Source organism: Sebastes umbrosus, chromosome 19, assembly GCF_015220745.1.
Source record: "Sebastes umbrosus isolate fSebUmb1 chromosome 19, fSebUmb1.pri, whole genome shotgun sequence".
Lineage (NCBI taxonomy): Eukaryota > Metazoa > Chordata > Actinopteri > Perciformes > Sebastidae > Sebastes > Sebastes umbrosus.
In genome coordinates, this window is record NC_051287.1 from 19525139 (window position 1) to 19550276 (window position 25138).

Here is a 25138-nt window from a genome sequence, read left to right on the forward strand (position 1 = left end):
CAAACAACCCTCTTTTGCCCTTCGACAAATGCAAAAAAAACGCAGAAAATAGAACTTGTTCCGAAAACTTTAATGATGGACGATGGATTGTCACAACGTGAGGTTGTGTTTATTTCAAAACGTGAACATTTCGGACTAAAAAAATACGGATTTGGCGTTCAAAGGCCTTTAATCAAACTAAACATGGCCGACTGAGCAACCACATCTGACCACTGAGCTCTGTACACTGTAGTCAGAAAATGCAGTAGATCGCTACGTTTCAGAGACTCAAACAGTGTTTTTGTAACAAACCGGGTAGCTGCATCTGCAGGTTGATATTTCACCAAATATCGCCTCTCAATTTGAGGCCAATTATGTTTTTGTACAGTTCTGGAAAGTTCAGAAACAGAAGTAATTAGTTTCTCGTCCATTTTTTTGTGGTCAACAGCGATTGGCTGCACCCGCAAAGGTCAGCGCTGTGCATGGGGGCGTTATGTCAATCTGAAACCAATTTTTGAAACATCATCGGAAGAATATTTAGATTTTCCTTAATTAGAACTACAGTAAACTGAATAACAGCCCCGGACCAAAAGTACACAAAAGGGGCGTCCACATACTTTTGGGCACCTTCTCAGGAGTGTGCACGAGGGTCCAGAGTTCAGCGGCTTCAAGAGGAGTGACATGGGGCTAAGCCTGCTGAGTATTGAGTTAGATTGAGAGGATATTCCATATGCAAACACAGACGTGCTGCCTTCCTATAATAACTTCCTCAGAAGCGACGGCAGCTCAGTGTTGAGCTATTTAAGACCAGCGAGCCTTTGAGGAGGGAGGATTTTCCTTCCCCACTTCTCTCCCTCCCTCCCTTCGGTCTCTCTCTTTCTGTCATTAATAATATGATATTGTCCCATCTGTCGGGGGAGCCAGCGTGGACCACGTGTTTCCAGTTAGGTTCATCAGAACCTGATGTGGGGAGGCCGGAGTGAGCACGAGGGACCTGAAACTGGGAAGCCTGGAACTAGAGTGGGAACGGCGGCACAGGGCGAGGTAATTAAATCACAGGGTCTCCACTATTTCAGTGCGCAGGTATACACTTCAGTGATATATGAAAACTCACAAAGTCTGTTTGGAATAAGGAGAGGACTCTTGGGAAAGATAGCGCGAGCTGCAAGACGTTATTATCCAGCTCGAACAATAAATAGTCAAATAAAGATGTGTTTTTTTTCTGACCTCTTTCACATGACACGCCGTGCAAAACATTCTCCCTCCCAGATGTTTAGTTTCATGGCTCCCCGCCAAATGTTTACATGCACATATTGTTCACCATATACAAGTGATCGTATAATTAGATTGTCTTATATGATTGGTTTACAAAGTAATGTGTAGGTGCCCTGGGACACGAGTACGTTGACATCACCATTAACATATTTGTAAGATGCCATAATGTAAAACGCAAACAAGAAAATAGTCTGATCAAAGGCCTTGTTCTGCCCACTGCTATTACCCCACCGCCAGACAGTATTGCTGCAATCATTCTGTGCTAAATCAGATGCAGAAATAAACATCTCTGGGGTTTGGATCTGTAGCCAAAACTCTCTCAAATCAGGGATCTCATCCAACTCTCCCACATCCAGACGGAGCAAAAGAGCACACGATAATGTATTATTGAATATCATCAATACGCATGCAAACATTGGAGGTTTGCAGACAGTGAAGACAGTGGGTCATGAAACTGTTGCGCTGAATCATGTTTAAGAACAAGAGGAATAATGTAAACACTTAACCATGGCTCTTACTGCTATTCACAGTACACCACTTGCAGTGTTTCTGTGCAGGACTTCTTTGCTGTGTTGTGGTGTTGTGGTCTTCCACAGTCGTGAGTGTAACTGTATCTCAGTGACCTGGGTTACTGCCGCCAGCAGATCTGCAGTCGGCTCAGTGATGTCAGGGAATGCACCAAGCGCGCCCAGAGATGGTGTAGCGGTTGCCGGGGGAATACCACTTCAATTTCAACAAATCACATCTGCTATCATCACGGCGTAGCACCGTCAAATCTCTTTTTTAGGGGGAACCGAATAGCGAGGAAACCGGAGAGCCGAGGCTGTAATCTGCGTGATGTCATCCTGGTGCGCCGCCCGGAGCGACAATCAAGATGAGGCTGAATTTTAGTGAAATGTTTTTTTGTGAGCCTTCGCTGATGTTAGATTTGAGTCATAAAATGTGCGTTTTCCCCGGAGGAAATGTTCCAGCGTACTGTTACAGTCACCTATTCCAACTTTTCCAATTGATTCTCTATGGAGCTGTGTACCGTTTCACAGATTCTTTATCGTTTATGACTGTTCACGTACAGTTTACAGATTCAGCAATCCTAGGAATATTATATTGTAATGGTGTAATTCAGAGGAGCTCCCTTGGTGGCTTCAGCTGCTCAAGTATAAGATCAAATCAGACCCGAGCTTCTCTCCCGTCTCTCTACTCTCTGATCCCTCTCATCATTTTCTGTTCAGTAATGCTTGATGGATTCTACTAAGAGCCAAATGTAGATTACTCAAAAGCATCTTTGCATTAATATCATCTTTTATCCATTAGACGTTCGGTTCAAAAGACCGTCTTAAGATGCCTCTAGGAAACGAAATCCGTAGATTTTGAATCATTTCGATTTGGTTTGATTCCATTTGGTTTGCTTCAGAGAGAAGGATTTTTGAATGTTCTCCATCAAAGGATCGTAGGAGAATTAAAACCTTGTTTTTCACCAACAAACAAACAAAAAAACAAATGTGTCTATGAAGTTTGGGCCCATGCCGTGATGCGGAGCAACAAATCCAGCCAAGTTGTAATTTAGTAAAACACTTAAAGCAGTTTGTGTTTTCTCTACCGCATATACTATGTGTGTCCACATTTGATTGTGTGTTTGCATGCTTTCATGTTGGTGGATGTGTGCGAGTGTGTTTGTGGGCCACAGTAGGCTGCAGGCGAGGTTACATCTTGCAGCAATTAAGCTGCATGCGTCTCTTACGCCCCTCCATTCGTCTACTGCGGGGTCTCGTTTCAAGGCCGGGCTGCGTTAGACAAACTGAGAACATTTGACGGCTTTTTGGTGGCTGGTGGCTTGACGGTTGAACACAGCAACAACATGTTGCACACATCAGTTAATTACTCGACAATAAAATGCGGTCGCATTAGATGGAAAGTAAGCATGTTAGCAATGTTGACAAACCATAGAGATGTGCGGCCGAGGGAAGAGATGAAAAGAAAGAGGGAGAGGAGGAGGAGGAGGAGGAGGAGGAAGGAGGGAAGCAAAAGAGAGGTAGAGTGATATAGGTGAAGTGAGAGATGAGGTGAAGGCTGTAATGTGATGACAGTTGCTGAAAAACAGTTGCCAGGAACGAAAATTTGCATTTGGAAATGTGTCAGGCCTGTTTTATTTCTCAGTTTGGTTCCATCACTTCCACAGCGTTCATTACCGTCAGACCTCCCATAAAAATACATATGTAAACACACGGTGTTCTGCCAAGGAGAGAGAGAGAGCCGCGGCTCAGTGATACTTAAAAAGTTCCCCGATGACAGCATGAATGCAACCACGCACGTAGTTATCATGGCTGAGATTACTGACATACCGAAACCTCTCCCTGTTTACACTGTAGGAGCCTGGATGCCAGAAGCCAATTGTCCCCAGCATTACCAAGAGGCATTTAGCACGGCTACATGTCAAAATATAATTAGTTTTAACTGTGTAGTTCAACAGATAGTCAACAAACAAATGATCTCTTGTAGATGTAGACTCACAGAAGTATTGTGTCTATGTAGACAATGAGGCCTGGGACGGCTTTATGTGGCTGCGTAGTGGAAGAGGTTGTGGCCAAGAGAAAAAAAAAACATGGAGAAGCGAGAGCAGCAGATCAGGAGAGAGGGACAAGTGTATATGTTGAAACACTGGAAAGATGACTAATCTGCCACTAACAGACTCCTCGGAAGTGGCGTGCAAACCTGTATAAGGTGCCAGAAGCCTGGGAGGAACAGGCTGAGGGGGGGAAGAGGAAGTTGCTGATGAAGAGGTGACTTTTCTAGTTAGATTTCTTGACAACCATGACTCACTAGTGATTAAGCACAGCAGCAGTAAAGCACATTTTATATTTGACATCCTTTGGTAAATTAAAGTTTGGTCTCAAGTTGATAACCTGAGTGGTTATTGATAAGCACATTCTTTGCACTGATGACCTTCACTGCATGGCCAAAAGTATATGGACACCTGAAGATTACGCGTTATGTGATCGTTGAATATCTGATTCTAAATGGCTATTATTATGCTGCTATAACAGCCTCCACTTTTGTGGGAAGGTTTTTCCATAAGATTGGGAGGTCAGGCACTGTCGTCAAGCAGTGAGGCCTGGCCGGCTCCATCGGAGCCTCCAGAGATTGTTTCTAGCTAGGGCTCGTTATTGGTGGGGCTCTTGAATTTGTTGTAAATGCACAAATAATAAATGAGGCCAGGTGCAGACTTATTTTGAAGTCTCAAATGCTTACTACAAAACTTAAAAATGATAATAATATCCAGCGCTCTGATAGGACTGGTAGATAGGACCCAAGTGCTGACAAAGAATAGAGTAATGCAGAAATAGACACCAGTCAGCTTTGGAAAATGAATAAACGGTTTTCTTAAGTAAATACATTTTGTTAATAAGCAATATGAACTTGCCCAGGTGGTTCTAGTCCATAGCAGGTTATTATGGCAATTGGGGGGGTGCTATTGAACCAGATCAGCTGGTGAATGGGGGAAACTGCTACAGAATTATGGACGCTTCATCAAGCCAACATTTAGTCCACTTTAATCGAACTCTGGTGCGGGTCGTTTGGGCGGTTGTGAATGCAGTAATCATACTCGGATCAAAACAGCTAGTCCGAGACCGCTTGCGAGAGGTGGCCTCGGACCGTTTCCAAACGTACCAAAACGCAGGCTGCCTGTGCGGGCGTTTGTTGAGATGGATACAGGTAAACGACAGGTTAACATGAGTGGGAGAGGACGGACCTGGACTTCTGCAGATGTCCGATGTTTGCTTGATATCTGGACCGAAGAGAACATACAGAACATGCTAAATAAAGTCCACAATAATACTGACGTTTTGTAAAGTTATTGGAGAGAAACTGGAGAAGAAGGGATGGGCCGAGTCTATGTGAAAAAAACTTCTACAGCAATATATCAAAGTCCGCGATTCCCTACATAGAAGTGGCAGCTCTTGAGACAAAAAAAGATACACTTCTTACACGCCCCTCTGCAAATTATTATAATATTTTTGGTCTGCTTTAATTTGTGCACTGTGAAACCAAACCAGACTAAATAGAAAACGAACCAAAAGTATCAATTTCACTCTGATTTGGACCAGCCAAACGGACTATGGCTGGTGAAAGCACACTTCGGAAATCAAACATAATTTTTTAATGTCAAACTTCGTCATTTCTTGGTAAGGCTACAGCCAGACCCAAATCACTTAAAATGCATACTTTTGGCTTTAAATGCCTCAGCATGCTATTTTTTTTTTTTGGAATCTGAATATATTACGCATCCTGACATCTGAAATGTCGGTCTGTTGACATTGTCCATGACGTATCTAATGTGTACAATATGCTGTGCACATTTACACATAATGTTGGATTAAACCGCCATCCCACCAACAATCAAGGACACGCAGCACTGTGACACGTGTTGCCGTGTGTGCACTTCTTTTCATTTCCCACGGTGGGCGGGAATTGCATACCACAAATGGGGTGACGTTCTTCAGCACATTTTTATTATGGGTACATCTAACCACAGTTTGATCGGAGATGTGCAGCAGAGAGAGATCAGCTGCAGCCCAGATATGTCGAAGGTCACGTCACCACCAGGCAGAGGAACCTCTCAGCTTATCAAGTCTTTGCGTGTAGGATGCAGCAGCTGGTTATACGTCAGCTGTTTATCACAAATTGTAACAGACACGTTAACAATGTACGTTGATAACTATTTCTGTAACCGTGTCACAGTCAGCTTGAAATATTCCCAGTCCAGATGTCTTCGATAGCAGCCAAAATATTAGGAAATACTTCATTAAAGCAGAAACAACACATACTGACAGACACAAGTAGTGACACTTGAGCAGATAACGCTCGCTGAGACCGAGCATACGGCCTCTGACGCACATTAGTGAGAAGCCATTCAACAATATTTACTAAGCCCACAAACCTTGATTGGTAGGAAATACACAGTATAAACTGCGCTGCTTTATTGCTGCCGTGCTTAATCACTAGTGAGTCATGGTTGTCAAGAAAACTAACTAGAAAAGTCACCTCTTCATCAACAACTTCCTCTTCCCCCCCCTCAGCCTTGTTCCTCTCAAGCTTCTGGCACCTTATACAGGTTTGCACGCCACTTCAGAGGAGTCTATTAGTGGCAGATTAGTCATCCTTCCAGTGATTTCAACATATACACTTGTCCCTCTCTCCTGATCTGCTGCTCTCGCTTCTCCATGTTTTTTTTCTCTTGGCCACAACCTCTTCTCATTTCCTCCCGGAGTGGGCTCCTTTAGCCGCAGTCTTCCTCTCCTGGGATTCGACCTTCTCTTATGACTTCTCAACATCGTCTAAACTCTCCGCTCTTCATTTTACTGAACTCTTTTTCTCTACACAGAATCACCACGAATCAATTCACGTACTCTTTTGCATTCACATATCATGAGCTGTCTTTCTTTGTCCTCTTAGTGGAAGCGTGTCAGTCACAAAGTGCCTTATCTGTGCTCTGGGGTTCCTCAGGGTTCATCTCTGGGTCCCCTCATTAGTTGCCATGTTTTGCCGTTCCGTGGGCTAAATCCATTAACCCCTTGAACTTCACTGCCTCAACGGCGAGTCATCATTACAAAGGCTCTATTTTAAATAGTAGTTCAGATCAGCAAGTGCCCAAACCTAAGAATAATATAAGAAATAAGAAACACCAACCTGCATTACAGAGAAATGTAAAACTACGTGCAAAATATTTACAATTCTCGATTGGATGTAAGGGTGCGTTCATACTAATCACAATATCTGATTTTCAATATTCAAATTGCTTTGAAGTTGGGCAACAACTAATTATTTCCATCACCGATTAATCTGCAGATAATTTTCTCAGTAACTAAGTTAATTTTATTTGTTAAATATTAATATAGATAACAGTTTTTTGATATTTTCCCAGAGCCAAAGGGAAATTAATCAAATTGCTTATGTTGTCCGACAGACAGTCAAAAATCTAAATATACAATAATATATATAATAAAAAAAAGTAGCTGCAAACAGTTTTTTTTTCTCCATTTTTGCTTGAAAAATTATTTAAACAATTAATTGATTTATCAAAGTTTTGACGTCAAATTTTTAAATATTATTTCAGCCAAGCAGAGTTCATCCTGCCACTCACACTGGGGCTGGGATATTTGACAAATATGGGCCCTTGTGATCACAGCACCAGATCTCTCTCCACTAACCCCCGAGGCCTGAGGGCAGAACGTGTGGGAAAGCAAGATTGACAGGAAGTTGACGTGTAAAGGCAGAGGTGTGTGCGTGTGTGTGTGTGTTTGTACGAATGTGTGTAGTTTCTTGCGTGCATTATGCGTATGTGTGTGTGTGTTTGCCCAGCGGGCAGAACACAGGGCCAGGACAGGAAACGAATTGGTTGTGCCACCGGTTAGAGGAAACAGAACGGCAGATAAATTACCCGGAGTCGGGCTGGCAGGACTTCTGAGAGCCAAAGCTGAGTGGACATTGAGGGAGGACAGAGTGTTGACATGGAGGACGGCCGTGCCTAACCCAACAGGAAGATAAACAATGTTTTTTTTTAATTCACCCACTATTTCAAACTCAAAGTGTATATTTCTTACTCTGATTCTGGAGGAGGTTGGAGTAAATGCAGAAACAGAACATTAGATATCATGTGTATATATATGTATATATGGGGACAAATGAAAGGAAATGAACAACATAAAGGGACTTAGTACGGCGTTGGACCACCACCAGCCACCGGAACAGCTTCAAATGCTTTCTTTGCAAGATTTCTACAAGTCTCTGCAACTCTACTGGAGGGATAAAACACCATTCTTCTAAAGATATTCCCTCATTTAGTGTTTTGATGATGGTGGTGGAGAGTCTGTCTAACACGTCCGTCCTAAATATCCCATAGGAGTTCAATTAGGTTGAAATGTGGTGACTAGGAAAGCCCCATTCACATCATTTTCATACTCATCAAGCCATTTAATTTAATTTATTCAGCTTTTTCCTACAATTTGTCACCTATCTGTAAAAGTGTGTGAGCAGGACGGCCCTATGGGAGTCTCTTTACCATTATATTATATTGACACTTTACCTTTATATACTTTTACTTACTGTTTTACAAACTGTTTACATTTCTTTATATATATTTATGACTTAAAATTATGCATATTACTATATCCCTGTTTACATTCAGTTTATTCATTTAAATCACCTACATTTATTTAATTTGGTGCTTTATCCCTATATTTTAACTTGCACTATTTTACGTCTTAGATTCTAATTTTTCTAGTCGCGTGATTTTCTTTTTATTCATATTTAATGAGCATTGTTGAAGGGAATCTAAGATTTTCATACTACTCTGTAATTGTTGTGCATATGACAATAAATAAGATATCCAATTTTGGCAAAGGCTGCCATCTAGTGGTCATATACCGCCTGTTCAGTCTTAAACTGCTCTTCACCAAACACTTGCCACAAGTATGTTAAAATAAATCGGATTTGACTCTGTATTCAACAAAGAAACATTGTGGCCCATTCTGGGTTAAGAAAGGATCAGCTTTTGTCTTTGATAGCCAAGATTTAATGAAACCAAGCCTGTGATGTAAAATCATTTGTTGTATCTTGTTTATCTAGAAACCAAAGGTCTAGTGGTGTTTCTGTGGTCATTGAGTTCGGCAGATTAAAAAAATAGATCATGTGAGTTGTTTGATTTGGGAGAAGTGTGTCCCAACATTTATCATTTAAGAGTATATTCTGGTAAACAAGTGTATCTGTTGCTTGCTTCTGATGTGTTTCTATTGGCCAACTTTGTCTCAAAAGCTTGGAAAAGAAGGCAGTGTTGCTGTGTTGTTTGAACATGTATGCAGGGAAAAAGTATTTGCCCCGTCCCGAAGAAATCATTCTTCTATTTCTGCATATTCGTCACACTTGACTTGTTTCAGATCTTCAAACTAAATTGAATATCATACAAAGACAATCTGAGTAAAACACAAAATACAGTTTTTAAATGATCATTTCAGTTATTGAAGGAAAAAAGTCATCCAACACCAACTGGCCCTACATGTGTGAAAAAAGTAATTGCCCCCTTAGTTACTCATTCAAACAAAATGGACCAAATTGAATTTATAACTGGGTTGAATTAGACTTGACACAGTCATAATTACTACTAAACATTACATTTCCAGCAATGTGAAGTTGGCTAAAAAGGTCTCAATAAGTAGCACAGTGTGACGCGATCAAAAGAAATTCCAGAAGAGATGAGAAAGAAAGAAATATATCGGTCTGGAAAGGGTTACAAAGCCATTTTTTATGGCTCTGGCACTCTAGCGAACCACAGTGAGAGCTATTATGTCCAAATGGAGAAAAATTGGAACAGTGGTGAATCTTCCCAGGAGAGGCCGGCCTACCAAAATTCCTCCAAGAACACATCGACGCCTCATCCAGGAAGTCACAAAAGAACCCAGACAGACATCTAAGGAACTGCAGGCCTCGCTCGCCTCCATTAACGTCAGCGCTCGTGATTCCACTAAAAGAAAGAGACACAAAAAACTAAGTGATTAAACCTTTTGCCTTTTACGGATGATGTTCTGCATTCAACAATAACTAGCAGTCAGTCATGGCGGAGGTGGCGTGATGGTGTGTGGATGCTTTGCCTTTTCATGACCTGGACGACTTGCCGTAACTGATGGAAGCATGAATTATTATCAGTCCAAGATCTGAACCTCAAGCGCAACTGTGTTATGCAGCAGGACAACGGTCCAAAGCACAAGAGCAAGTCCACCCAAAAAGTCCACCAAAATTAAGGTTTTTGGAGCGGCCTATTCAAATTCCTGACTTCAATCCAATTGAGATGCTGTGGCTGCGGCTTAAATGTGCAATTCAGACTCAAAAACCCTCCAATGTGGCCGAATTAAAGCAAATCTGCAAAGAAGAGTCGGCCAGAATTCCTCCACAGCGATGTGAAAGACTGATCTCCGGAAATCGGAAAGCGTTTTGGTTGCAGCTAAATGTGGCACAACTAGTTAATTACTTTTGCACACGGGTGATGTACGTGTTGGATTACTTTTTTCCTTCAATACATGAAATGATCATTTAAAGGGGACATATCGTGCTCATTTTCAGGTTCAGACTTGTATTTGGGGTTTCTTATAGAACATGTTTATTTACTTTTAATGTTCAAAAAACATTATTTTTCTCATACTGTCAGTCTGAATATACATGTATTCACCCTAGGGCTGCACAATTAATCAAATATTAATCGCAAATACAATTCTGGCTTCCCACAATTAAATGAACATGATCGCCTGCAATATTGACGTTTTAAAATGCTCGTTCTGCTCATAGAACACTACCATTGGCACACTCTCACTTCACTGCTGTACTTATGTTATCTTATTTTAATTTTATTTTACTTTATTCTATTCGATTTAATCTCTTTTTAAGGTGTATTGGTGTTGGACGTCTTGTTTAAGCTACTCAATGCCTAAATTTCCTTCAGGATAAATAAAGTATCTATCTATCTATCTAGAAAGCGCTGCAGCATATCAAATCAAGCGCTTCCTAAACTAACAGCCATGGATGTTATTTATACAACCAATGTGTGATTTAAATTAAGAGCATAAAATTGTTTATCTAGCTCTTATTGTTGCTAATTTTGCTCTTGAAGTGCACCACATTGATGCATTTAACTTTAAAATGTAGCTAACAAAAGGGGTAAGGTGAATATTCCTGTAATTTTTATGTTGCAATATTTATACCAGAAAAAAATATTGCAATGTCAGTTTTTTCCAACATCGTGCAGCCCTGATTTGTACATTAGCAGGAACAGCATGAAAGTGAAAACAGTGCTCTGTTTATTTGAATGTGAAAGTCCAATAGTTGTTGCTAAAATTAATGAATAATCGTGATATCAATATTGATCAAAATAATCGTGATCATCATTTTGGCCATAATCGTGCAGCCCTTATTCACCCTCTGTCTGAAACGCTCCGTTTTAGCGCCTGTCTCTTTCAAAAAAAACTCCCGAAAAAGCCCAGTCTGCTCTGACTGGCTTAGGAGAAACTATGGTGCACCTTTGCAAAGGTAGTTCTCAAGCTGTGGACGATATATTCTAATGAATTACATGTTTTTTCTGATCTAGGCAGCCCACGAAAAACTGACTGTGTTGTCTTATTCCACAGTCTGTGTTGGTGGGCACTCCAGATACTCAAATGTCTGTGTACAAGCACTGAAAAGGTGAGTTTGTCATGATATTTCCCTTTAAATACTGTATTTTGTGTTTACTCATGTTATCTCTGTCTTGTATTCAATTGTGTTTGAGATCTGAGAGCGTTTATACTTTTTCACTGCACTGTATGTGGCACTCTGAATCTGCTTTAAGTTAATCTGTGGTATGTTGTAAATGCATGCAGGCTGGGCGTACTGTCATTGTATGCATGACACAATAACCAAAACCTAATTTCAATCACTATGCTAAAATCCTTTTAAGGTTTCAAATTAAGTAACGCTACCTTTCTTACAATAATGAGGTTTTGATATGAGGAGGGAAACATAAAACAGACACATAAATGGCACAATATTTTGAAAATTTATTAACGTGGGCAACAAAAGCAGTTTGCAAACAAGCATTTTTTTCATGTCACTACAAAACTCTTAGTGTAGAAACGACCAGCAGAGTTCGTTCTTTTCCCTTTCTTGTTACAAAACATTTCAGTCAAAGGCTTAGAGAGAAAGAGAGAAGTTGTTTATGATATTCTACAAACCTATGAAATAAAGCAAAAGCTCTACTCAGGGTATAACAAACCTTACAGTCAGGTGTAAATCGGTAAAAAAGTTCCTGAGTGAGAGACGAGGGTGGGAGCTTCAGTCGGTCATACACAAATTAATCTGACTAAAGTTGAACAGCGTTAGTGTTTAATCTCAAACACTGAGCAGAAGCAGGGTGATATCTAAGTGCGTATGGCTCTAAGTACAGTACTAAGGCAAAGGAGTGTGATGTGAGAACAGTTCAGAAGCCTCTAGAAGACACAAAAGAAATGCATTCTGTACATACTAGTGTATATCCGTACCTACAAAGAAACACTGAAAGAGATGAGAGTATGACTAATAGAAAGACAGAAAGCATTCCTCCTGGTAAATGTTAATAAATTAATAAGGAAGCCTGGTGAAATTGGCATCAAACGCAATTGAGAATTACTGATATTGACAGTAATTCTCAGTCGAAAAGTACTGCAGAAAAATACTGTCTGATTACAGGCACGTGACAGCAGACTCAATCGTTTGCTTTCAGCGGACACATTTTGCTTTTCAAGTAAGGGATTGAACAAAAGACCAACGTGTAAGATTTAGACAAGAGAGGAAATGTAAGAACTAAAAAATCTTACCTCCTAACTGTCCTTGGAGTCAAAATATTCAGTTACAACTGAAATGTTTTATCACAGTAAACAATCATTCAACCCCTTATATGTAAAATATGAATAATAATAACAGGAAATCAACTAATTCAGGCGTCACTAGACCAAAATAGTGCGTTGTTATACTCGAGGAAAAGTCATTTCATTCACACAAAACAAGGCCATCAAAAATACAGCTATCAAACCTCTTCATTAAAGTACAGTATCTTAGAAAACATGGCATGTAATACAATTCAGTAAAATACATTTTTATAATTTTTTTGTGCTAATGGGGAAAATAGCAATACAAACAGTATCATGCTTTTTCTTCATAGAAGTGCGACAAAAAAACAAAACATTTTTATGTGATTTTTTTTTGGGCTGTTTGAGCAAAGTCACATGCATTGTTTAGAGGGCACAAATAATTTAGATTGTATCAGGAAAATGTTGACAACCATGAATCCTTTTTTAGACAAGTAAAATACTACTAACACTGTTGTATCATAAAATAGATACTAGCAACAGCAGCGCCAAGTGAGTCTTTTAGCGCACATTGTAACAGAAACCAACCACGTTAAACTCACTGTTTTGAGTGGACTGATTAGTACGCACATGTTTGTGTCAGAGTACACGTGTTTTGCATTGTTATTGTCCAACTGCATGTGATTTAAGGTTACTGCACATTTGACAGTAGTGTTTACATGCACATACAAAGTTTGGCTGGAACCACTTGGTTCTTGTCAGTTGGCTGATGTGCATTATCTGTATGCTGGGCTGGGCTTTCCCAAAAACATCTTATATCATAAGATCGATTACGTTAGCAAAGGCAATGAGCATGATTGTAAACCTATTCCTCAGTAATAAGGTTTATCCAGAGGCACCATGTGTGTTGGCCTTGCTTGTAATCAGCACAAGCGACGTGTGAATTCGGACGGGAGGCGCCGACGGCAGCAAGTCACTTCACTTTCGTTCACAACATGCTTTTGGGAAACCACACCCAGTGTATCTTAGCAGGCCTCCTTGGCTTGGCTTGGCACCTTGCACATCATCAGGATCTGCTTCAAGGCTTTCTGGACGTCCTCGTCCATCTGACCCTGAAGACACACAACACCGCTTCAGTTAACTGACTCAAATAAATACACAATAAGTACTAGGGCTGCCCCCTCTTAATCGCTCATTTTGGTCTTAGTCAACTAAAGCTGGGCATACACCGTACACAACCCAAGTTACTATGGGATTTAAAGGGCCAGTTCACCCAAAAACAATCATAATTTCTCACATCTTGTGATATATTTGGGTTGATTTTCCAGATTTTGAGATGTCCGTCTGAGATTTCTGCAGCCAACCCAATAAAATGTGTTTCAGTGGAACTACTTTCTACATAAGAAATTATTATATAGTATGCTGTAGAATATATTTTTTAAAGTAATTTTTCAGTCTTTTTTCAGAGCACATCAAATGCAACTCCATTCACCTCCTTCGTATTGGGATGGAGGCAGAAATATTATTGCAAAACTATCTGCACGGCTACATACCACAACTGGTAAGAGGGAAAAGTGTATTTCTTCATAATTTGAGTACCATTCCTTTACAATTTGAGTTGAAAACTAAACTTGCACTCTATCAGCAAACTAATGGATGGATTTACCTGGACAGCATAGAGGAGGTGCATCCTGTAGACTGACACTATCTCATTGTGCTGCTTCTTTGACTCCTAAAAAGAAAACAAGAGGTAAATAGAAATGTTTTCACCTTTTACAATACAAGTATTCATAGTACAGTAAATATTCTGTGTTATATCTTAAAATATGTAGACCAAATCTTACAGCTAGCTGGTACTGTAGTTGTTTGATTTGTTGCTGCAGTGTCTCCAGCTGCTGGTTCAGCTGCTGGTTTTGCTGCAGTCTCTTGGAGGGAGACCCAGCGCTGTAGGAGAGCTGTGATAGGCTGTTTAAGGCATCCTTCAGCTTCCCCACCTCCCGTGACAGGTCATCTATCTGAGAGGGAGAAACAGGAAACATCTAGTTAATTAAACTATTAACTTTAAAGAGATTTTTATCTAAAAAAAAAATGGTATGATAACAGGAAAAACAACAGATTAGACTGTCTGAGTTTAGGTTGACTTGTGTCTAAAATTACATCGCAACCAACTTCTGAATCATGTGTCTGGTGTCAGTACTGCAGTAGTGATGGTACTTGTGCAGTGGCCCAGTACCAGATTGTTACTGACCCTCTTGTTCTTCTCTCTCTCTGAGGCGACGTGGTTCTCCACCAGCTGTTTGAGCTGACACACTGCATCCTGGGCCTCAGCCAGCCTGCTGCTCAGCGTCTGGTTCTCCTTCTCCCTCGACATCAGCAGCTCCTGCACAGCCTCCCGCTCTGCACCGTTGTCTCGCGCCTGATGAACAGAAACCAGGCTGGAGAGGTAAGTTTTCTCTCTCTCTATTGACCTCCCTTGCTCCCTCTCTCTCTCTCTATTGCTCTCCCTCTCCTTCCCACTCTATCTAACTCTCCCTCGCTCGCTCTCTCTCCCTCACTCGCTCCATCTCTCCCTCTCTATCTCGCTCCCTTTCCTTCCCGCTCTCTCCCTCTTCTTCCCGCTCGCTCTCTATCTCTTGCTCGCTTGCTCCCTCTCCTTCCCATCCTCTCCCTCGCTATCGCTCACTCGCTGTCTCTCTCTCTTTCCCTCCCGTGCTCTCTCAATCTCTCCCTCCCCTTGCTCCATCCCTCCCTCACACCCTCTCCTTCCCGCTCTCTCTAACTCTCCCTTGCTCGCACCATCGCACCCACTCTCTCTCTATCGCTCGCTCTCCTTCCCGCTCGCTCAATCTCTCCCTCGCACCCTCTATCTCTTGCTCTCTCTCCCTTGCTCCATCTCTCCTTCCCGCTCTCTCCCTCTCTATCTCTGGCTCGCTCTCCCCCACTCCCGCTCTCGCTATCTCTCCATTGCTCCCTTGCTCCATCTCTCCCTCGCCTTCTCGCTCTCTCTCTCTCTCCCGTGCTCTCTATCTCTCCCTTGCTCCCACTCTCTCTCCCTCGCTCGCTCCATCTCTGGCTCGCTCGCTCTCCTTCCAGGTCTCTCTCCCTCGCTCTCTGGCTTGCTCTCCTTTCTGCTCTCCCCTACTCCCTATCTCTCGCTCGCTTGCTCCATCTCTCCCTTGCTCCCTCTCCATCTCTCCCTTGCTCCCTCTCTTTCCCTCCCGTGCTCTATCTCTCCCTCTCAATCTCTTGCTCTCTCAACATCTCTCCCTCGGTCCTCTCTCTCTCCCTCGCACCCTCTCCTTCCCGCTCTATCTAACTCTCCCTCTCCTTCCTGCTCGCTCCCACTCGCTCCATCTCTATCTCGCTCCCTTTCCTTCCCGCTTGCTCGCTCCATCTCTCTATCTCTGGCTCGCTCCCGCTATCTCTCCATCTCTCCCTTGCTCTCGCTCCCTCTCCTTCACTCTCCCTCGCTCTCTCTCTCTCTCTTTCGCTATCTGTCCCTCGCTTGCTCTCTCCCTCCCCTCACTCTCTCTCTCCCTCGCACCCTCTCCATCTAACTCTCCTTCGCTCGCTCCCACTCTCTCTCTATCCCTCGCTCCCTCTCTATCTCGCTCCCTTTCCTTCCCGCTCGCTCGCTCTCTCTCTATATCTCTCCCTTGCTCACTCTCCTTCCCCCTCTCTCTCGCTCTATCTCTCCCTCTCACCCTCATTCCCGCTCTCTCTATCTCTCCCTCTTCTTCCCACTCCCTTGCTCTATTTCTCGCTCGCTCTCTCTCTCTATATCTCCCTTGCTCCATCTCTGGCTCGCTTGCTTTCCTTCCTGCTCTCTCTTCCTACCGCTCTCTCCGTCGCTCCTTCTCCATCTCTCTCTCTCCAGCACTCCCTCCCCCTCTCCTGCTCTCTTTATCTCTCCCTCTATGTCTCGCGCTCTCCACCTCTCCCTCTCTTCCTAACTCGCTCGATCTCTCCCTCTATGTCTCGCGCTCTCCCTCTCTCGCTTGCTCTATGTCTCCCTCGACCGCTATCTCTATCGCTTTTTCTCTCGCTCACTCAATCTATTGCATTCTCGCTCACCCTCTATCACTTGCTCGCTTCCTCTCTCTCCATTGATCTATCGCTCTATCGTCCCAAGCCTAATAAACAGTCAATGTTTGAAAGTTGTTTTTTATTCTCACCTTCTGCCATGCATCAGCAGCCTCCAGAGCCATCTCGTCCTGCTTCCTGAGGGCCCCCTGGAGGAGCTGCGTCAGGTGGTTCACCTCGCCCTCCAGTTGCTTTTGCGTAGTCTCGTGCTCAGCGCGGGAAACTGAATCATCTGGGGTGACATCTTTCTCTGCTGTCTGCCTTTTTTGTGAAAAAAAGTATATTTTCTTGTATAAAGTTGCAATAAATGGAAATATTTGAGTAAAATACCCTAAAAGGCGTACAGTGTTTATTACATTCCTCGACTGCTTTTCTAATTGCTTATATACCATTTCATAAGCCCCACTTTCACCCTCAGCATCCAGCTGTAGTCTCTAGTAAAAGCAGAAAAAGATGCATCTATCAACTACAGGTGACAGTTTTCTTCCTCACCTGTTCTGGAGAGCCTCCACCTGCAAGATTTTCTGGCGTAGCTGCTCTTTCAGGGCCTCCGACTGGCTTTCCAACTCTTTGATGGCATTTCCCAGAGATGACATCACTTGTGTGTGGTCGGCGAGGGCCACAGAGCTCTGTGCCTGAGCTTCTGCCTCCTGCCTCAGAAGTGAAATCTCCTCTTGGGCGGCCGAGTGCTTCTTCTCCGTCTCAGCTAGCAACGTCTGCAGCTCCTCCACCTTGCTGTTCAGCACCTGTTGCTGCTGTTGTTCTGAGGAGGGAGATGAGGCTGCGCTGCTCTCAGCCAGCTGTTTCTGTGCGGTACTTAGCTGACTCTTGGTGTCACTGTAGGAGTGTGACAGTTCCAGCAAGCGGCGCTGCAGCCCGGCAATTACCTCGTTGAGCTCAGCCTTCATTTCTTCAAAGTCTTTGGCTGCAGCTTCAACTGGCACTGTGCCCCTCAGAGCCTCCTAAACAACGAGAAGAGGAAACATTTAAAGAGGAAAAGTAGGATACATGTCATTGAATTCAATAAATAGGTGATGCACAGCAAGTAGAATAAAATAAAGGATAATTGATGTCAATGTTGAAGCACTTTAAACTTCTGTATTAATGAAAGGACGACTGCACCGATTTTATACATCAGAGAGAAAAAGAGGCCCATATTCACCTGGAGCATCTTGATCTCCTCTTGTGCCTCCTTGTACAGCTCCTCAGTCCGTGCAGTCCTCTGCTCTTTCTCCTTTACACTCCGTCTTTCCTCCTCCACCCTCCTCAGCGCCTCCTCCAGCTGTCTGATTCGTTGAGCTGCTTTCTCTTGTTCAGATCCCGATTGGACGAGCAGGGCCCTCAGCTGTTTTACTTCATGTTCAAGTGTGGATGATGAACGTCTCTGGACCTCCTGTTTCTCCGTCGGCTCACCTCCTCCCCTTCCCATCTGCACCCTCAGCTCTTCCACCTCCTCCACAGCTTGGTGGTATCTCTCCTGAGTGTCCGTCAGCTTCGCCTGAAGCTCCGCGAGACTCTCCATCAACTCTTCCTCTCTTCCTTTCTCCCTCACCGTTTCATCCTCCTCTCTTTCTCTGCCCCGCTCAGGTTTCAGCTGGGCATGAAGCGAGCGGTTTTCCTTCCTGGTTTCTAGCAGTTTCACTTGAACGCTGTCTAGCGCCTGTCTCAACAGTCTCATCTCCTCTTTGCTCCCAACTCTCCCTCCTTCACTCTCTTCTTCCTCTCGTCTGACAGAAACACCGACTGAACCGTCTTCTCTTTCCACTTGTGGCAGTGACTCAAACTCGTCTTGGGTGGAGTGGAAGGAGGAGTTTGAGGCCATGCTGTTTGGACGACTGGTGTCCTTCGGGTCTTCGCTTCCTTGGCAGGACGGATGTTTCTGTGAGGTGAGGGATTAAATATAAAAATCTCACTAACAAAGCACAATAGATAAAAGTTTGTGGCTAAAGTTTGTCATTACACAGAGGGGACCAGACCAAGAAAAGCAGCAAATTCTCACTTTCAGTTTGGCATTTTTGCTTAAAAGAATTATTTTAATAATGAATCGATTAATCAGCTAATCATTGTAGCACTAATAAAATCAATTTACTGCATATAAAACAAATGGGAAAGGGAGGGAAATCTGAATATAGCTTTGACTGATGATTGGATTTGTATATTTCTGGTATTTTTATGGTGGGTTGAGGCTAATTTGTGAAAATATGGTATCACCTATTACACCTTTATGTCCTTCATTTGTTAATGTGATTCTTTTAATAAATTACATTTTCTACAAGTTTCTGATTCTATTTCTTTTCTTTCATCTTTTTTAAATTTTCAGTTAATTAGTAGATTAATAGATGGGTTAGATTTAGTTAATAGATTGACAAAATTAGTCTGCACCTATTATGGCATTTAATTAGTTTAAAAAAAACCTGCAGCCATAAAAAACAGGTGTGTGCATGTTATACTAGTGCACAGAACAGTATCCGTGAGCGGAAAGCATCCTCGCGAGGGAACATTTCTGCTCCTCATGCACAAACCCTCTCTACACGGTCGCAACTGCTCATGGAGATGACTTTTGAGACTTTGGAGGCAGGGATGGTATAGACCGTATCATTTTCATGATTGAAAACTTTTGAATGGTGGTTTGTGTATCATAAGAGAGACATAGATCAGACCGGAGACTGTGGGCGTTGAAAGTGACCAATCAAAGGAGTGGAGACATCAGCCACTATTCCGTCCTCGCCTTCAAAATCTCAAAAGTCAACCTGACAAGCAAGAGAGTGGAAAGCAATTGCAAGCGCGTAGAGGGTTGAGCTCACGCTCATCATAACCATGTGCTTGCGGGAAGGCATTTGTGCACGCTGAGCAGAAATGTTCCCTCACGAGGATGCTTTTCCACTTACTGTTTTCTGCTCTTGTATCATGTGCACATGCTTGTTTTTTTTTGTGTGAGCGGGTTTTAAGATTAATTAAACGCTATAAACTGTTTTCATTTTTGTAATTGTTTAAGCAAAAAATGTATATATGTTATATATGATAGTAAACTGAATATCTTTGGATTTTGTAGTGTCACTTTGGGTTATGGGAATTTTTAACTATCTCTGACATTTTATAGACAATAAATCAAGAAAAAAAAAGTAATTTTGTACTAAAATCACAATACTGAAGCCTCATTATTATCTTTGGTTATCTTTTAAACTTTTGTTCTCTTTTTTGCACAGAAAGAGGACTCTGGATTTTGCTGCTATTTTTGTTATACTATATTATAGTGACTATAATAACATTACGTATTTTTGCATTGCCTTGTTATATCTAAATAAAAACACAACTTTTAGAACTTGAATTGTTTGCTGTAGTTCATGTTCTTAGCCTCTCACATGAAGACTGTGCAGCAGTTGCATAGCTTATACCAGTATATATACACAGTGTGTTGCCCTGACCTTGAGTATGTTCATTCATTGATTTATGGTGAACTAATGAGCGTGAATGAATGGGTTACATACCTTGAGTTTGCCTACAAGTTGCTGATTCTCCAAAGTAAGAGCAGTAATCTTGGTTTGCAGAGCAGAAACCAGAGCTGCAGATGCTGTAAAACTGTGCTCGACCTGTCAACACATAACACACATACGTTCCCATGCAGAGGCACACGGAGACAGAAAAGCAATGTTAAGGACCACTAGCTACCGACTGAAAAACAAAATCGAGTTGTGACACGTCTGAAGCTTAGGTTAGACCTCCTTCAAGAATGCCCAAGGTGAAAAAGTTCAGCAGTACACAGCTGTCTGTTGTCAGAGTATAGTATTACACCTACAAAAGCAGTGTTGATTTAAGAATTTAACAACCAGAAAGACTTTTAGTTAACTTGTGATACATAGGAAAAAAGCTAAACATTATTGAAAATATAAAAATATGTAAAAATATCTATATATTCTAGCCTAAAATGTTTTGAATTCTCTTCATCCAAATAGGAAGAAATTTAAGTTGGATTAGGTCAAAGATTCATTTACAATATGTTTATACACCAATAGTTATACTCGGTGTATGTGCTGTACTCCACTGTGTTTCAATGCTCTTCTTTTCAAACTAAAAGTCTGACGTCATTAACTTAGACTGTTCGAGCCACCACTTCTGTTTTCAAATCTGCTCATCTGTAGTTTAAATACAGTCAGTGTAGTGTTGCTTAGTCGTTAATCACCTTTGTATCCAGTTCGGGACCAGTCACCGTCTGCTCCACCGACTGCTTCAGGTCTTCGATTGTCTCCAGCAACATGTTTCTCTCCTCATGGAGCTTCTCAACCTCGTCTCTCAGTGTTGCTCCTTTAACCTCATCCTCCTTTGAAATGGGGGAAAAAGGAGGAGTGGCGGGAAAGAGTAGTGGGAGGGGAGAAGATGCACAAGGAGAAGAAAGAGAGTAAAGGTGAGAGGAGGAGGTCGAGGAGGGAAAAGGGTATGGAGGATGAAGGCAAGAATTTAGCTAATTGGCACATGAGATGCTACTGTATCATAAATCATAAGTTAATTATGTACAAAGTGTCTCCCTCTGGAGTTGGAGAAGAATGTTGCATATTTGATGACATTCCTGAAACATCGCTGCATGTTTCCAATCAACATTCGCATCTGAGGACTAATTGCACTCGGGAGTGTCGGGATATACCAGTATTGATGGTAACCGTGATATTTAAAAATAAAATATTGATATCACGTTAATAATACACATGTAATAATATCATGTAAATAATCCTGCACCTCTTAAATCATTTTATATATACAGTTATGGTTACATACTCTCTTTCCACCTCCTTACACTTGTATTTTGAATTAATTAATTTTACAAAAAAGAGCCAAAATGCAAAATAAACAAAGTTAAAGATGATTTTCTTTTTTTCAAATTTTCTATGGCTATAACGATTATATAGTTTCATGAATTCTTTTGGCCACGATAACCGTGTAGTGAAAATCTGATATCTTGACACAAACCTTTCAAAGGAAAGGGCTAGTGCATTTTTCATAAATCATTATTTACCTAATATTTATATTGAAGTAACTACAGTACATCATGTTGCATTTTAAGTTGAAGTTACTTCAGTACATATTATAATGTATTATTCATATATAAGTCGAAGTTACCACAGTACATAATATGCTGTATTTATCATATAGAAGTTGAAGTTACTACAGTACATAATATGCTGTATTAATTCATATACAAGTTGAAGTTACTACAGTACATAACATGCTGTATTTCTCATATATAATTTGAGGCTACTACCTGTACATAATACTGTTTTTTTTCATATATAAGTTGAAGTTACTACAGTACATTATATGCTGTATTTTTCATATATAAGTTGAAATTACCACTGTACATAATATTCTGTATTTTTCATATATAAATTGAAGTTACTACTGGACATGTTTTGCTGTATTTCTCATATACAACTTGAAGTTACTACAGTACACAATATGCTGTATTTTTCATATATAAGTTGAAGTTACTACAGTACACAATATGCTGTATTTTTCATATATAAGTTGAAGTTACTACAGTACATAATATGTTGTATTTTTCATATATAAGTTGAAGTTACTACAGTACATAATATACTGCATTTTTTCATATATAAGTTGAAGTTACTACAGTACATAATTTACTGTATTTTAAGTTGAAGTTACTACAGTACATAATATGCTGTATTTTAAGTTGAAGTTACTACAGTACATAATATGCTGTATTTTAAGTTGAAGTTACTACAGTACATAATATGCTGTATTTTAAGTTGAAATTACTACAGTACATAATATGCTGTATTTTTCTATGAGGGTCTTCTTATTCCTATTACCACTGATATAGGTTCAAAGGCATTTGCTGCAAGTTTGGGGCTTATTGAATATTTTAATATATGATAAAATAATTGATTTACTTTTTTTATTTTTAATTTTCCTTTAATAATTATGTGCATCTTGATGTCCCTGTAGCAATAAATAACACTATTGTAAGCTCTGAAGAAGACATGTTGTTGACAAAACATCAATTCATGGAATAAAGTTCTGTAGATCTTCATATTCAAGTTATTATATGTGTTATGTTGACTGTTATTTTATATGCTTTATATTACCTTGTAGGTGAATCTTTTGGGAGTGTCACTTTTGTTGGATCCAGGGGTCCCAGCGGAGATGAGGACTGAAGGAGAAGAGGGTCCAGAGCTCTGAAGGAGGGTGAAGTTGATTAGTGTTTGGATTTGTTTTCCTCATAAACCCTTGTCATGATTTAGTTGGAATGAAAGTCAAGATTTGTTCTTGAGCAGCTTTAAAAACAAATGTGCAGTACGTTTATAATTTATTGGTACAGAAACCACAGAGACTTCAAAATGTTAAGTGTCCTGTAACAATAATCAAGTGCCCTAAATGTTTGCATTAAGTACATTTTAAATCCTAAACTCTGGAAAACAAAAGGTAGATTAGTAAATAAATTAAATTAACATACTACACGAGTGAAATACTTTGTTATACTTTGGCAAACCATAAACTAATGAGAGACTGACTGACGGAGAGAACAATAATATAACAGTAAACAGACCAGACACATACAGGTCTGACTACTCATTTTATGAATATACTGCAGACATGCATTAATATAAAGAGTGGCATACTGATACAAGCAGACGGATACAAAAGAGAGACATGCATTTACCTGCAGTGGGCTAATAGGAGGTGGAGGTGCTTTTCGTTTTTTGGGAGTTGTGATCCGTTCATCACTTAGTTTAGCTACTTGATCATGCTGAGGAGCCAGCAAAGAGACGGAGAAGAGAAGAAAGGCAACGGAAAGAGAGAAAAAGAAAGGAGGGATTCAGTGCTGGTTAGTAAGAGGAGGGTCAATCAATGAGGGCTACAGTAAGACTTAAGTTTTGTTTTCCAAAAATATTAACTAAAAGATTTTTTTACAAGCTGAGAAATTTGATATTGACACATTAGAAAAAGCTGATACTAAACTACAATCCATGAGTTGTAGCTACACAACAGAAATTAGACAGAATTGGGCTTCAGCTCTTCCTCAGTATGAATCAAATTGTAGTGCTAAAAACTTATTAGACTCTTTCACTATTAATAGTTGATTGGTTGTTGTAAGTTCAGATGTTGTAGTAACTATGGTTGCCTGTTTTTGTGATGACCTCTAAAGAAAAGTATTGAAAGACAAGTCTGGTGTGTTACCTGAGGACTTCTAGAAGACTTTGTATCTGTCAAAAGGAGATAGGAAGAACACAAAAAATGAACAAAAATAAAAATAGAAGTAATAACCATAGCTTTCTCTTTAGATATTTTACATGTTTCTACTACAGGTGACATTGCATTCATACACAATACTAATGGGAGAACTCCTCCAGATGGCAGTGTTGACTTTGTGTTGAAACCAGAGCAGTACAAATCTCTACCACATAGAGGCGATACATTTGTGTGCATGTGTGTATTAGTATTGATCATGTTGTTGGGACAAAGATAAAAACAGTGACATTATGGGGACTCAACTCCCATCTGGGGGCAAAAACCAGGTCCTCACCAAATCAACCATTAAATAGTAAGGTTAAGACCTTCTTGGTTACGGTTTGGGTTGGGTTGGGTCTGAGGTTAGGTTTATGCTGGTTATGGTTAAACTCAGAGTAAGTCTCAAGGAAAATTATGTAAAAATATGGAGTCATGTCTACCTGAGCAGAGAATGAAATCACTGGTTGCGTTCGAAATTCAATACTAACATGCTATTTAGTACACTAAAGCAGTATGTGAAATTTTTTTATTATGTCCGAAAATCTTAGTATGAAACCAATAGTATGCAAATTGCATCCCATTTCCGGTGAAATATTACAGTATGCAACGCTGGACACTACGACGGCATAAATATCCCACAATGCAATGCGGCAGTGACGACAACATTCATAACAGACGTTGACGGACAGCTCTGTAACGTCAATAATGCTTCCGTTTAAATTAAGCATACGATTTAACTTTGCCAGGCGTAAATATATATTTCAAATTAGTTCAGGCTAATTCAGACAGTACACATATTGGGTATATTGGACATAGCCACTCTCCCTCTGTGTGTTGTAGTCCGAGCTTCTCCGTGCTTTGTTTACATAGCCGGGCTGGCCACAGGCCTTTTAGTGCATGTGTGGGTGCCCTAGCTCGCTGCCGCAGCTCTGCACTGCTCTCATACGGCGGTTACAGCTGATAATGCGGTCCCGACTGATGGCGGCGTCACAGAAGCGTAGCACCCACCCTCAGGTTCCCCCCAGGTAAACACTGTTAGCTCTGTCAGCACTGTTGCCGTTGTTTGCACTGTTAGCACCATTAGCTACGAGCCGCCAGCTCAGCGGTTGTCATGTTGAGAGCCGTGTGGAAGAAATAGACATGCTCTGAATTTCGAATTTAGCAACTTTATGTATGTATAATGTATAATGTAA

At 41.0% G+C, this 25138-nt stretch overlaps 1 protein-coding gene and 1 long non-coding RNA gene across 4 annotated transcripts in view; one reads left to right on the plus strand and one right to left on the minus strand.

Annotated features, from left to right (window-relative positions):
- Positions 1-896: 896 nt before the first annotated feature.
- Positions 897-14387, plus strand: LOC119477950. The gene is made up of 3 exons (XR_005204349.1): positions 897-1023; positions 11424-11478; positions 14263-14387. It is a non-coding gene; the product is annotated as an uncharacterized LOC119477950 (long non-coding RNA).
- rai14 (retinoic acid induced 14) overlaps positions 11810-25138 on the minus strand; it is a 49584-nt gene continuing 36255 nt past the window's right edge. The window contains exons 10-21 of one of the 3 annotated variants that reach the window (XM_037752226.1): positions 23902-23920; positions 23377-23470; positions 22802-22891; positions 20881-21018; positions 20189-20290; positions 17863-18579; positions 17193-17662; positions 16793-16961; positions 14866-15033; positions 14462-14632; positions 14284-14349; positions 11810-13729 (exon numbers count right to left, since the gene is read on the minus strand). In XM_037752226.1, the coding sequence (XP_037608154.1) occupies positions 13643-13729; positions 14284-14349; positions 14462-14632; positions 14866-15033; positions 16793-16961; positions 17193-17662; positions 17863-18579; positions 20189-20290; positions 20881-21018; positions 22802-22891; positions 23377-23470; positions 23902-23920 (2291 nt within the window). In that variant the 3' untranslated portion in view covers positions 11810-13642. Of the gene's footprint in view, positions 13730-14283; positions 14350-14461; positions 14633-14865; positions 15034-16792; positions 16962-17192; positions 17663-17862; positions 18580-20188; positions 20291-20880; positions 21019-22801; positions 22892-23376; positions 23471-23894; positions 23921-25138 lie in introns of all 3 variants that reach the window. The other 2 variants (XM_037752225.1, XM_037752227.1) reach the window with 2 other exon arrangements.